Raw genomic sequence first — 15480 nt, 5'->3', positions numbered from 1 at the left:
AGTTGAACAACTCTCATGATTTTTTACAACTGACATCCATTACAATTTCATTATTGATTGTTCTGTCAGTTTACATAATAGATCTAAAGAATACGCTTTTCACAACTCAAAACACTCTGAAATTTGACAACTTTCTTTATTATATTTGCAAACTTTTTATGTTACACTTGTGAACTTTTTTTTATTACATTTGCGAACTATTCTATAATTCTACATTTGTGAACTTTTTGAAAATATGCACCTTTACAATGCTTTAGCCACACCTCTGGGATGAAAGTAGGGTTACAAATAGGATATATACCACTATTTAATTTATTAAAATATACATTTCTGAAATGAAAAACACACACACATGCACATGGAATGACAACCAAGAATTAAAAAATAGTTAAATGAAACGGCCACAATTACACCAGTGTATCACAGTTTTACAAGTTGGATGGGGTGGCAAACTTAAAACCAAGGGTTTTCACAAAATAAACTCTGTCAATAACACCCTTCGTGAACTGTTCAAACTGATTCAGGAGAAAGTCTAGTTTTTCTCTTTCTGCTTTTCTCGGAAGCAATATTGTTTCAATACCTTGTATTTTTATATAGTTCACGGCCTGAATTTGAAGCAATACTTCAAGGAACACAAAGACAGATGAATGTGCTGAGTTGAATTGTTCATTATAATGCCTGTGAAATGCTTCAAGACCATTTGTTGTTCTCCTTCAAAGCAGATCACACCACATATCTGAACTGTTATATTAATATTCTTATAAAGTCTATACAAAATTTAATAGCATATATCATTTGGATCGGAAATGTAATGAAAAAAACTTGCAAACGTAGGAGCAAAAAGTTTGCAAATGTAACAGTCCTTAATTACAAAAAGTTCGCAAATGTAATGCTCTCCTGAAATTAATGAAAATGATAAGACTAAGATGATTAAAGAACCATACTGAGCGCACTCACATACCCGCACGTCCCCATGTTGGATACTCAAGTATATTTGTTTGTAAGAGAAATATATGTACAAGGACCCAATGAAAAAAGAAATAAGAGTGTTTTTTTAGGCTTTAGACCTTTCACTTCTAACTAAATTCTGTTACTCAGAATGGTAGTTTCTAACTCCAGACTGTGATTTCTTTGAGTTTTAGTTAATCCAAAGTAAATATCTTAGTGGAACAAAATTTCTATAAAAATCATAAGAGCAGAACGAAAATTAAACTTGACCTATAACTTATCAGGGTAAATTTATATACCAAAAATCATGTCAATATCTGCAAGCGATTAGGAAAAAATTCCAGAAAACTGTTATTTCTGTGAATTTTGCTAAGTTCAAGGCCCGTAATTTCTGTAAAAATCACTGGAGCAGAACTTAAGTTAAACTTGACCTGTAACTTATAATGGTGAACTAATATACCAAAAATCATGTCAATATTTGCAAGCATTTAGAAAAAAAGTCCGAAAAACTGAAGATGGACTGATTAACAGACTGGTCAAAAACATTATTCCCTTCGTAACTTTGTTGCGTGGGGTATAAAAATGGCACTGATTTTTACTAAATATGGATTGTCTCCCGTAATAGTAAAGTTTTATTTAAAAAAAAAAAAAAAGATAAAAATTTTTTTTTAAATTCCATCTTAAGTGTAATGATCAGTATCACTTCCCTCTTAAACCTACATTTAATGATATGTTTGAATTCTTTTTACACTTACATGTATTCTCTGTAATGCATCCTCAGTATCCCTGTTAAATCGATGGATTTCACCAGCACCGTATAACTTCATGTCACGATTTTCTATTTGTTCTAGTAACTGATTCCACTTGTCCCTGTAAATAATTTTTTTATCATAATTGACAACTATTCAAACTTGAAAGACAGCGTCAAAAATATCGTAGAGGGGTCTTGTAGAAATGAAGTAAGACACACTAGCAAAATGTAGGACAATGTCTATTTAAACTACTCAGTAGCCAAGATTTATATTGAAATCAGTACTAGTCATTTTTAACTTGCTGTGATAACTGAAGTGAAGCAGAACAAAATACAAACTATAACCTATTAAGATATGATCATATACATGTAAAAAATAAAGACAACATCATCAATTGTATAAATATAAGTAAAGAAAGGTGTTGTTTACAATAACTAAGGCCTATAAGTTTAATACAAATTATTGAAACGAATTTGAAACATTAACTTGATCTGTAATCAAACTGTAAGAGTTTAAAAAGTAAAAAAAAAAAAAAACCCAAAAAACAGTGTAATTGCATAACAATGCAACGAAGGAACGATATAAAGACAGACAATGGTGAAGGTATACGCCTTGTCCAGTTTGTAGTGCAGGGATAAAAAATACTACCAAATAATACCTGAGTTGCTCTTGTCTTTCTTTAACTTCATCTTCATATGGAGTATTATCTTCTAACAGCCACTTTGCTAATCTCTCACATCTACTATATCTCTCTGAACCTGTCTCAACAGTCCTTTTGAACTCATCAAAACGATTTCTCAGGATCTGAAAGAAGTTAAAAAAATTTTTTTCATCAAATGGTTTGTTTAGAGAAAGCAAGGAAGGAATTAAATGAAAATGAAGTGTTCTTAAAATTAATCATATTTATGAATAATTTAAATCCAGCAAAATGCTTGCAGGTAAAACTCTTCTTACTCAATTTCTTCCATTGATGTAGTTTTGGAAGTTTCAACACAAATGATCTATAGCCCCCTTCAAAATGAAAAAAATACCCTTGAAAATGTACTTTAAGTAAGAATCAAAATTGCTCAACAAAAGGTAAATTTAAGATTCATGGCAATATAATTGGCTAAATGCATAAGAGCAATATATATTAATTCTTCCAAAAATTATATTTAAATAATTTATACCTGTAAATGATCATAGTCTTGACCGTATTCTTCAGAGGCAGCAAGCTGTAACTGTTCATCTATCCATTCTTCAAAGTCACCTGACTCACGTTTAAATGCATACATCCATTTGGACTGTTCTAAGTTTTGGGTTCTATCAGCTGCTAATCTCTTTAATTTGTTCAAATGATCCTGTAAATTGTCCTGCAAAATACATTTAGAGTGTTTAGAATTCTGACAGGAATACTGTGGTTTCATTAAATTCTGGATTCTGAAGAGCCTGAATCGCTCACCTGGATAGATAAGGCCATACAAAAAAAAATTTTACCGTGATAAATATGGCAGATGAGGGAGGGTTTTTAGGAATGTGGTGGTGCCTGAGAACCTAGCATATTTTTTTTTAGCCCAAGCAACATTCTATTTTTGTAAAAGAGACCATGTTTTAATTAAAATTCCTCACAATCATATCAATTTTCATTTAATTCTGTCCAGCAGATTTTTGAGGAGAAAATTTTTAAAGTAACAACATTAAAATAGCAAAAAGATGTTGAAAAAGGACAAGAACTCCAACATAACTTCACAGATTTACACGAAAATTTAACAACAGAAAGGTCTCATCATGCTGAAAATTTTGCCCCTTGTCAAATTTTTAATAACAAAACAGTTTTGGAGATCTATGAAAAAAACATCCGACTTCTATGCCATGTTTTTTGAAGGGTAAAAAGTCCCCACATCAGTTCTATGCATAATACCCTAAAGAATATTCATACGAAGTTTGGTTCAAATTGGCCAAGTTGTTTCAGGGAAGAAGAGTTCTGAAAAATTGTTAACAATGACGGACACCAAGAGATGGCAATAGCTCACATGGCCCAAAGAGCCAGGTGAGCTAAAAAGGATATTTCCTTTGAGTACTTGAATTTGTGGGTCAATAATAAATTTTTTTTAGTCAGCTGTTTCTCTGCTTTTCCCCAAAAACTATTACCAAAGCCAAACCTTTTTGCTGACATTTAAGAATAAACATTTTGAAAGCACTGACCTTACACAAACTGAGGTAGCCGAAAGGCTAATAAGTAATAACGAAAAAGTAGGCACTTCTTGATTAATTTAACAATTAAAAGTTGACAGAATGTCAATTGCTCAATATGTCTTCATCTCTATGACATGTCTATAATGCCAGATTTATCCATAGTCTTTCTGACCAAGTTATTTCTCATCTACACAGATAATTGTTCATTGAGTCTTGTTTTTCTGGTTCCACACAATCAACGAAAACCAAGAAAACAAATAATTCAAAAATAAGAATGAAACCACAGTATTGGTTAGACAGTTTGTATTTTAAGAAATATATATAAAAAGAATATTTTTATTAATTTAAATGTATTTTAACTGCAGTAAAACCTCGTTAAGTCAAAGTCAAAGGAACCAGGCAAGAATGTTCAAGTTATTCTAGGTTGGAGTCATCCGAGGTAGAGTATAATCCGGAAATGTATTGGTCGGTGATTGTTTCTGCTTTTTAATGACTTGCACATGTTGTATTGCTTATGCATACATGTTCTTCACTTTATCAGGGTACTTCCTGGTGTCTTCTTTATCATTTCCGTAGATAATTTTTATGTGTTGTGTATTAAATATGTTATAAATTCTGAGCAACATCAAATGTTTAAGAGGATATTCTTATTTTAATTATTTTTTCTACATTTCTACATTTTCACATAGCATGTTGCTTTGAATAACTTAAATTGAGAGTACAGTCAAACCATGTGTACTACATTACAACAATTTAATTTCAGATTTATTAGCAAAAACATAGTTGTAGAAATACATTAGCTATCAACATTTGTTTTGTGTGTAAATAAATGATCCAACATCATTACAACAAAGAAAATGTACCACCATGTTTTTATCAGTATCAAAATATCTGATAATATTGATTTAAATTCTGAAGTGTAATTATTCAAATTTATTTCTTTTTACTACACAGCTTTTTTGTATTAATCAAATACACAAAAATCAGGCCATGACGGTGTCAATGAGTAATTACATAAGCCAAGCTAAATGTTGTAAAACAAATCTCAGTCATCATTTCTAGTAATGAAGGAGACATCCAAGTTTATTAACCTCGAAGACCTATTGAGGGGCTGATTGATAACCTCGAGTTATCAGAGATTTCGGTTCATACAAGTTTGAGTCATCAGGGGTAAAATTGTATTGGAGTAAGAGAATTTTTGCCGGAATTGTCAAATTAATTAAACTTATCTGAGATTTCGACTTATCGGAGTTCAACACATCGAGGTTCGACTGTATCTAGATTCGAACTAATTCCAGTCTCAACCAAGACCAAGTATAATAGAATTATTGAAGAAAACTTACCTGAGCCTTTTTAAGTGTGGATGGATCTTGACAACCTGTTTTAAATAATCTTTGAGCTTCTTTAGCCAGACCATTCACTATACCCTGGTAGGTCTGGATATCAGTCTCAAGCACCTATAATTAACAAACATTAAAAGTTAAACTTCAATTATCAAATACATATTTACAATACCAATACAGTTTCAAAGTTACATTCAGTTAAGACCATACAGAATATAGATCATATGATGCTGCTAAATGAAATATAAACAAGATACAAGTTGTACCAATATAAATTCACAATAACTTTTTTTCAATTTCTTTTCTGAGTGTCATTGCTTAGTTTCAAAATTTTGGTGAGCCACTATATAATTTATTTCATGCTACAATGAAGATTACTTTTAATGTGAATTTTCTGAGTCAGTGAGCTGAAATTATGCCAAATCATTCTTCTGTCTATTTCATCTATGCTTTAAAATTTTCTAATAATATTTTACCCCATACTTTGTTAGAACCCTAAGATTCTGCACCCTTAATATCCAATACTTTGTTCGCAAGATAACTTGTTTTACCTTATTCTTAGTCAACAGTTTATCTGCTGAAGCCTCATCTTTACCATAGTCAGTACTGGAAGCCAAAGTCATCTTGTCATTAATCCAATTATCTACATCAGCTACTTCAGACAGATACTGAAACAAAGGGGGAAAATGAAAGAAAAAAAAATTCTTGTTAAAACAAATTACTCAATGAAAGTAGTAATTTTTAAATGGCTATTTTTCGATAAGTGTGACTTTTGGTTTACACATTTAAGATAAGCCATCTTTTGTCATCATTTAAATCCCAACCAAGAAGGAACTTTGAACCTAAAATAGAACAAACATGATCCTATAGCGGATATTTCATGAATTTCTGGACAATAATGTTTGGTCAATCAAACAGACCTATGTAATAGTCACAGACACTGAGCTTGATATCTATTGTACTAGCTTATGGATGCAACTACCCACATGTAGGCCTGTAACCCCACTTCGACACATTACACTGACCATTTGCTGCTTTCTTCTAAATGCTTGGCAGAGAAGCAGCCACTACTAATTTTAAAAGTCTTTGATGTGATATGGCCAGGGAATCAAGCACACAAATTCCGACATGCCAGCACAAGACCACAAGGGTTGGTACATTATGAAGGAAATGTACACAGTTATCTTACCCGCTGAACCTGTACAGACATATCAAGATTTTTCTTCCTGATTTTTGATTTGTTGACTAAGTCCTCCCAGGACAGAGACAATTCCTGACATTTGTCTTTAATAGCTTTAGAATTGAAATGCTTTTGGTCTATCAAATGGTTTCCTGTTTGTAGAACCTTTTCACAGACTGGTGCATGGCCACTTATTTCTAGTTCTAGTTTCTGAAAACCAAAAAAAAACAAAAAACAGTCTGATATTAAAGTACTAAATTCTGATCATATAGATAAGCTAATACTGTCAAAACATTACATTTGCTCTTCACATTGGCACACAATCATATAAAAATAACTGAATAAAATGTTGTGATTTGATAACATGCATGTTACTAATGGATAATAACTACCTATATATAACTTAACAAATGAATCAAATGACTATACTCAAAAATCCACGAACCTACAACAGTAGATAGACAAAAACCTAGCTTTAATTCACCCTTAAATTATCTTATGAAACTTGTCCAAATAATTACATTTTTAATTACAAATATTTTAAATCCTGTCAAAAACATTATTCTCTGAAGACTGACCTGGTGTTTTTTGTGTAGATTTTGAGCATCTATCAAACTCTTGCCATAGTCTGTAGATGATGCTGCAGGTAGGTGTTCTTTGATCCATTGTAGTTCCTCATTGGCATCAAATGTAAACTGATGAAAATGTAATGAGTCTTGAAGCTTGCTCTTCCTTGTATCTACAGCTGGTTTCAAGGTTTCAAATCTGGAATCAAATGCATAGCATTATAGATAAAAATTTTGTATCAAATCACTGTGTTTTGAAACAAGAAATCAATCTATTATTAGTATCCACCTTTTTTTTATTTGAACAAATGATATATCACCACCATTCAAATATACAACATACCTGTTATTAAAATCATCAACAGCTTTGAGAATTCCAGCTTTATCAAAATGTCCTGCTTTGGCTAGGTCCTGTCCTTTAGAAGTTATAGCCTGTATTGTATCTGCAAGACCAACCAGATCATTCTCAAGATTCTGATGTTTCTTTATTAATTCTTTGACTCCTCTCAAATCTGATCCTAAATCTGGATTAGCAACAGATTTCTCCATCTCATCCAGCTTGGCTTGGGCATCAGCTAGTGCCCTGTTTAGTGTCTGTTGATCTGCTGCTTGTCTCAGTTTATTTCCTTTATCAGTAGACTTGTCATACAAATCCTTCCACTGAGTATTGAGATCGGACATGATCGTTTTGATTTCTGGACTATCTGGGTGGTTAGCTGATACCAAGTCATTTCCAGTCTAAAAGAAAATTAAATTTTTATTATCCAAAAATATATTTTGTATAAAACAAAATCAGCACTATTTCTGACTTCATCATGAACTCAGTTTACTGTTATAATCGGGTACAGAATTAAATTTGTAATTACCAATCATGCCAATTAGCCTGTCTTTTGGTACACAAGGCAAGATTTACTGCAATTTTTAGCCTTTTTTTTTTTGGTATGCAAGGCAAGATTAACAACTATTTTTTGCCTGGATTTTTTGGGGTAAAAAAGGCCAGACTTGCTCCTTTTAAAAAAAAAAAACAAAACATAGGTAAACAAAGCTAAATTTCCTGCTACTTTTAGCCTCAGCACACAAGGCTAGATTGAATACTATTTCTTGCCTGTCTTTCCAGCACACAAGGCTAAATAGACTAATATTTCTAGCCTGTATAAGATCTTATTTAGTTAGTAATTTAGGCTCTTAACCTGTAACTACCGAACTGATTATATCTGTTCATTAACAAAGCTTTCTCTTCACACAACAACATTCAGTACTATTCAATCTCTATCTTATAAAATTCTTACATCATTAATATCCTTAAGACGTTCATTATTAGCCTTAAGTTCAGCTTCAAATGCTTGATGTTTCTTCAGTTTCTCTGGCAAGTTGGTCAAATCTCTGTAAGACTCATCTGTTGCTGTGTTATATTTCTCCTTCATCCAAGAGGATAACTGTCAACAAATAAATGTTTACACATCAAACAAGTCATATTTCTCAAATGCAGCTACATGTAATTTGTTCTGTTCTAAAATTTGAAGGTTTGTTTTCTTTCCATTTCTGATGTTGTAAATAGGTTTACATTTATTCTCAATGCAGACTATAATCATGTTTTTAAAACAACTGCGAATATCAGACAGTTTGATGATTTCAATTCACATTATAAAAGTTGAGATAAAAAAAAAACCCACTAGATAATCATAGACCATGCAGCTATAGTATTTACTATGAGTGATGAAAACATGTTTTTTTCTTCATAATTTACCTCATCTGCATCACGTTTAAACTCTTGGAATCCCTGAGCTGCCTTCAATGCATCATGTCTTTCTTTAGCTTTGTCTTTCACTTTCTGTCTCCTGTCAATGACCTCCTTTTTTCTCTTGTCAATACTTAAAAAACACAATGAAATGAATTATGCAGTACTCTAAATTTCTTTCTCTTAATGGTCAAATTTATACTTTTGTAACAACAGTGGATTTGTTTAAATTCATGAAACAATTCATTTCTACACAGATATTTATAAGGTTTATTTAAGAGAGATCACTCTACCACATCAAGTGAGAGAAAAAGAGATACTACATGAAATCACCAACAGAAAATTCATTGGCCATTCATTAAAAAGCATTAATCTTGTACTGTAATCTTAAGATGACTTACTGATCTTTATCAGGATGATCATCAGCTATCAGTTTATCAGCCAACTCATCCAGAGCTTTCACTTTATCATCCTGGGCTTGTAATGTGCTTTCAAAATCTTCCTGTCTTTTCATCAATGATTCTACATCATCTACGGTTTTCTGTAAATATATGATGGAAGGTCCAACCAAATGTCCAATGAATGGTCTGACTAGAAGAAATTATTGGTCCAGATGAGACAATTAAGGTTCAATTTCTTTGAGATCTATATTTTTATGGTATATGATAAATAAATGACCTTAGGACCTGTGTTTATATACCATGTGAAATGTTGAGTTACTTACCCCAAGATCTGCAAATTCCAGGAATTTCTCATGACTGCCAGTGACAGAATCAATATTGTCAGCATCTCTGTTAAATACCTACAAAACAATTATACATATGATTTTATAATTTTATAAAAAAAAATTTTCTTTTCTACAAACCTGCAATAGAGTACACTGATGAAAGCATTTATACAAGAATTCCATCATTCATGAAGATCAAATTCTGAAGTAAATAATCTGCAATTTAAATATGAAATCATAACAGTTATAATTTTGCTATTTGTGTATTTACACACAAATAATCCTGTATCTTAAAATTGATAACAAACAATATCAAAAGAGGTAATATTAAGAATTTATAGACCTAGGTTATGTATAAAGCAACACTTATTAGTAACAGCAATAAATTATTACATACATGTAATTCATAGAAGAAACATGAACAAAGCAAAGGTCCTACAATGTTTGTAGCTTTTTATGAAATTAAACAAAATCTGTCATTTTACTGGTTGATAAATTTAAAAAAAAAATATATTCTTAGAAGCAACATGTACAATGAGGATTTTCATACAATGACAGATAGAATGAAATTTAATGTAGAAGAACCAATAATACCTGTAGATCATGTGCATCCTGAAGTTGTTCCATTCGATTTTTCCACATTTCATCAATAATGGCTTCATCATCTCCTAGTTTCTTTAACTTATCCTTAACATCAGTATTCTTAGGATCTTTTTTCAGCACTTTATTGCCCAAAGACTGTACACTTGCAAACCTGTTGAATAAAATATAAAGATTTATTATATAGATAGCAATGATTTACCTAATGTTCCAAGTGAAAAAAATTGTGATATTTCACACTTAAATAAATTCTGTAATTTCACTCTCGGGCTTTCTCCCAACAAAACATCATAAAACAAACTTCAATCCGCCATTCACAAACTTTGAAATTAATGTTGAAAACAGCAACGAAAAATGGAGGAAATCTATGTAATAAATAGGATAATGAATTGGAAAGAGTGAATAATAAAAAAAAAAGATCACTCATGCCAAGAATGCAGTAATGCTAAACAAGTAATCTTATTAATACGTAACTGTCAACTTGTAGTTATACCATCTGAGAAGAAATCACAAAAAGAAATATTCATATTAAAAAAACAAGGCTAATTGTAAAACTTTTTGTAGAATGATTTGCAGTATAAAAAAAAAAAATTATCAAAAATATCTCCATTGCTCCTTTCAACATACTTAGGTTTATGGGCATCAATATCATCTTTCAGTTCAGCATGTTCTTTCAGCATGATTTCAGCGGTCTGTACATCCCTAGGTAAATCAGACTTCGACAACTTAGCCTTCATCTGACCAGACCATAGCAACTTTAAATAGAAAAATACAATCCTGAAATGACATCTATTAATTTCCTGTGTACACTATCAGTTGTGTTTGACTTCTTGATATTTTGTCATTTTTTTTATGTTTACATTCATGTATTGTCCATGGACTATCTCCTCATTCAATTTTATGAAGTTATCTTACATATCTTACAATTCAACTATGCATGTCATTAGTCAGCATCTAAAACATAAAACATGCTGCCCACCTCACTGCTAATACAATACTGTGGATATTCAATACTCATTATATCTTCTTTTTCTAAATACTGACTCTTTTAGGTATTCACATTTAATGAAGAGAGATAAATTCTGTTTGTTCATATTTCCTCAGACATTAATTCCTCTATTGTTAAAGCTAGCACTTCATGCTAGGATGTGACTAGAATCAAAATTCTAGAAAAAAAAGGTAGACCTGCTTTTCACTAAATTAAACCTACCAGGTCTTTAGCATCACCATCAAACTGATGAAGTTCACCAACATCCCCTAAATTCCTCTTTCTATCATCTACTTTTTTCTGAAAAAAAAAAGGTTCAAATCTAAAAATACTGATAATCATACTTGGATCATTTGCTATTCAAACAATTCCAACTAAAAATATTTGATAGGCCATCTAATTAAAAATTATATCAACTTTGTCAAAAATAGTTAAGGGAATAATAAAAATATATAAATCAATTCACACAAAATGTTCACATGGAGTGTTTGATAAAAAGAAGACCTTAAAGAAGATAATAAAAGCAAACCTAGGGCAGTTGAATAAAGATCATGTAGAATCACAGTACAATTCCATCACTATTTATCTGTGTTGCTACCAATTATTAATTTAATTTGATTGGTAACAAGATTTCTGATTGGTTGGTTCTCTTTGAGCAAACCAGATTATTTTGTATAACATGGCTAGGTACTATGACATCATTAATGTCGATTGATCCACTATTCAAATTAACGTTTTGATTATGAATCAATTCTTATCATTTAGTTTCTCACACATCAGAAATTAAATTATAAGGAATGTTTCTTTATACTTTTCATAAACCACTTCTTGTTTTATAAGTGTAAACTACCACAAACCAGTTTATTTTGTATAACCCATTCAAAAATGAGAAACATTCCAATATTATCTACATTAATTCAAATAGTGCTAACACTACTTCTTTTGGTTGCCCTTTTTCATTATCAAAATATCAAGTATAGCTGTGAATGGACAATAAGTAAACCCTTATTCAACCATACTAGTAGTTTTTTTTCCTTTCTAATTAAAACATTATGCCTTATAAGATGTATACCTTTAAAGCATCCCATATATCCTGAAGTTCTTTCTGTCTCTTGTCTACATAACCCTTTTCATCAGGATAGGCAGATCGAACTCTGAAAAGAATTTTACTGAGCATTGTCCAATCAAATATTTCCAAAGAAGAAATGAGTTTCTAATCATATAAATTTCTTAATCTGATGGCTGCTCTCTCATTCTGAAAGCCGAATCAAGCCTACTAGTTCAGACTTGGGACATTAAAGGTTAGACAAATTTCTCCTATCAACTTAAGATAGTGTAAAATCATGATTATAACAATGTAAACAAAAATATATTAAAATATCACAACCATACCAAAACACATTTACAAATATAAACAACTGATGTAACTTACGAATCAGCTAAGAAATTCATTCTGTTCATTTTCTCCTCAACTGGATTAAGCTCTCTCTCAAGATTCTGAAAAAGAATTTAAATAATCATAGAACCATCTATTGTATTGTGATAATGACTATAGAGACATTGATTCAAGCTTATAATGAAACTTCACTGAAGGCAATAATTACTTACAGCATGTTTCCTCTGCAAGGCAAGGTTAGCCTGCAACCCTTTCCCAAGATCATCTACTAAAGCATTGTCTTTTTCCTTAATCCAATCGGCTAATTCATCACATGTTGACTGGAATAATTCTATACTGTAATTGAGAGACCAAGTTTTATATCCAGCAATACAGGATGCCTTAATAAACTGACACTATCCATAAAAATACATTGCAAAAGCAATTAAGGTAAACTTGTTCCTTGCTTTTTAGCATTTTGATCTTATCAAGAGGCTGTCCATGTAAAAGTCAGGCAGATCCTATGACAGGAGTGGCACAAGGTAAATTTAATACTACTGATTTTTTTGTTTGGTAATGAATGGCTCAGTAAATGATTTTAAAGTTCCCTAACAAAGCAACCTAATTTTGCTCAAATTATAGTTATCTCCCTTTTTTCAATGAATTTCAATGCTATCTATGTAATTTATTTCTCTTTCATCGTTGTAGTTAATCCAAAACCACTATTCAACTTTGAAAAAAGGATGCATTTGTGATATGAAATAGGTGAAAATTTGTTTAAAACAAATTTTGTCATGTGCCACCCACTGCCTGGTTTTTGCCTGGACACCTGCTTAAATGTCCAGTTTAGAAAATTGCATTTAAGACACTAAACAAAACTTAAGAATCAACTCTCAAATCACCATTAGCATTAAAATTTCGTTTGGTGTTAAAATGTTTTTATTCAATTAATGAATATCTAACCTTCACTGGTGTGATGTAAACAACAGTTTCTTACCTTGAAGCACCTTGTAGATTTTTCTCTTTTTCCATCTTTAACTTATTAAGTCTATTCCATCTGAAAGGGTTGAAAACATACAGATAGACATTTCAACCTTGTAGTGTCAGCAAAAGTTAATTTTAATATTTTGCAATACTGAAAAATTACTTTACAAAAAATGAGAACACTAAAACCTAAAATACATTCCATTAAAGCATCTTTGTGTGATTTTATTTGAGTTAATTTCTGCAACAAAGTTTAAAGTTCAACTTGAACATATTACCTGTCATTTATTTCTTTCTGTCTCTTCTTAACTTTATCTTTCTGTCCACTTCCTGACTCAATAATTTCTTCAGCTAGTTTATTGATCTCATCCAATCTTCCTTTATTTGCTGCCATATTGGTCAACAAATTCTGTAAGAAACAACAAAATGTCTATATAATCATCAAAATAAAAATTTTCCATTTGCACCAAAAGCTGGTGTTAGGATTTGTATTAAGAAATTCACAATTTCAATTGTCATTGTCTATTGTGTTAACGGCCGAACATAGTTTTCTTTTAGGCGACATTTAGGTTTTGTTTATTAGAAATCAGTTTCTTACATACAATCAATACAGCAAGCAGTTTCTTGGCATACCTCAAACTTCTTTCTTATGGCATCCATATTATCAGATAAACTTTCTTTACTTGTAAGCACTTGTTCCTACAAAAGATTAATACATCCATGATTAGAAAGTAAAAGGTTTAATGTACCTGCTACAGCTTATTTCCTCTTGTTTTTATCCTTTATGTAACTTTGAATTTAAATATAAACTTCATATTAAGTCTGGCAAAATTCAACTATATAGGAAATTTGAAATTTTCACAGGGTGTTATGAGATTTGCTGGTCAAAATTATTATGAGGGTGCAAATTTTGCAGGAAAATTGCTTAATATCTCAAAAGAAATTTATGAATATTTTGTGGCACCCAATAAATCAAAAATCAGCCTTAAGCTAAAATTCCACATTAACAATATAATACCTTTTCAATCATCCATGATTCAAACTCATCACATTCTCTGTAGAATTTAAACAACCTTTTGGCATCTTCTAAGGCTAATCTCCTGGCCTATTTACATAAAAAATAAAACATACTATTGTTAGTTAGAAAATCTACTGAATTAATAATTATCAAAAATAATCATTTGTTCATATCTCTGTATAGAGTACAACCATTATTCAAACAAGGCATTCTGTGGTTGATTTCACTAAGAATGGCAGTTTTTAAAAAATGTCTTCAGTTCTGACAGCATTGTGACATCAATACTTATGGTAGTCTTTATACTTACCACATTTTGTGAAACAGACTACTGACTTTTAAACTGTTTCTAAAAACACGATAAAAAAAAGAACACAACTAAACTATACATGTCTCACCTGAGCTAATTTGACCAGTTTGTTGTAGTTGAGGTTTAGTTGTTTTTGTCTCTTGTCAACATTGTCTCTATCGAAATGTAGATTAGCCTTTGATCTTACTGCAAAACATAAGTACAGAACATTAAAGAAATGTCTTGATTGTGAAAATATAGTTGATTAATGAAAAAGAGAAATATACTTGACAAAACTTTAAATGATGAATAGTATAATAGATCTAACTATATATCATTGAGATGGAATCCATCTCGGTGAGTCCTTGCTGTGGTAAAAATCTTGTACATCAGAAATGCACAACACATTAAATTTTTCACACACAATTCATTACAGGAGAGACACAAAACAGTTATGCAAAAATCCCTGAATTGATTTGAGGTCAAAGTCATCAACCATAGCATACAACACATCGTCTTGATTACCCTCATGCCAAAGATCAAAAACAGACACCAAAAGATAACTAAGTTACAACCTGGACATGATTTGTTATGGACCAATCAATTAATGACTACAAGGTGTCCGCCACCCTAAACTTCTGTCCATATGCATATTTAACAGCACCAGTCTTTAGGAATAAATTCAGTAAAAAAAACTTCCATTGCTTCCAATGCAAACCCATATTTTAAGTAATGCCCCTTATGAATAAACCTTTAGAAAATCAAGCAATTTTTTGTATCATTCTTTAAGCTGTATAAGC

At 31.2% G+C, this 15480-nt stretch overlaps 1 protein-coding gene across 10 annotated transcripts in view; it reads right to left on the bottom strand.

Annotated features, from left to right (window-relative positions):
* LOC148623848 (spectrin beta chain-like) overlaps positions 1–15480 on the bottom strand; it is an 89822-nt gene that overhangs the window by 39307 nt on the left and 35035 nt on the right. For all 10 annotated transcript variants that reach the window (XM_088566051.1, XM_088566053.1, XM_088566052.1 and 7 more), the window contains 23 exons: positions 14790–14887; positions 14395–14481; positions 14010–14075; positions 13655–13785; positions 13390–13449; positions 12626–12749; positions 12450–12514; positions 12090–12171; positions 11240–11317; positions 10657–10784; positions 10024–10183; positions 9427–9504; positions 9104–9243; positions 8712–8835; positions 8254–8400; positions 7308–7702; positions 6977–7163; positions 6408–6608; positions 5770–5886; positions 5219–5332; positions 2870–3052; positions 2359–2504; positions 1704–1818 (listed from right to left, as the gene is read on the bottom strand). In XM_088566051.1, coding sequence (XP_088422177.1) covers positions 1704–1818; positions 2359–2504; positions 2870–3052; positions 5219–5332; positions 5770–5886; positions 6408–6608; positions 6977–7163; positions 7308–7702; positions 8254–8400; positions 8712–8835; positions 9104–9243; positions 9427–9504; positions 10024–10183; positions 10657–10784; positions 11240–11317; positions 12090–12171; positions 12450–12514; positions 12626–12749; positions 13390–13449; positions 13655–13785; positions 14010–14075; positions 14395–14481; positions 14790–14887 — 3026 coding nt within the window. The remainder of the gene's footprint in view (positions 1–1703; positions 1819–2358; positions 2505–2869; positions 3053–5218; positions 5333–5769; positions 5887–6407; positions 6609–6976; positions 7164–7307; positions 7703–8253; positions 8401–8711; positions 8836–9103; positions 9244–9426; positions 9505–10023; positions 10184–10656; positions 10785–11239; positions 11318–12089; positions 12172–12449; positions 12515–12625; positions 12750–13389; positions 13450–13654; positions 13786–14009; positions 14076–14394; positions 14482–14789; positions 14888–15480) is intronic.

This window comes from Perna viridis, chromosome 2, assembly GCF_037379345.1.
Source record: "Perna viridis isolate PV_CMFRI_1.1 ecotype Kerala chromosome 2, ASM3737934v1, whole genome shotgun sequence".
In the NCBI taxonomy this organism is placed as follows: Eukaryota; Metazoa; Mollusca; class Bivalvia; order Mytilida; family Mytilidae; genus Perna; species Perna viridis.
Note: the sequence above shows the minus strand (reverse complement) of the source record. Positions and strands in the feature narration are given on the sequence as shown.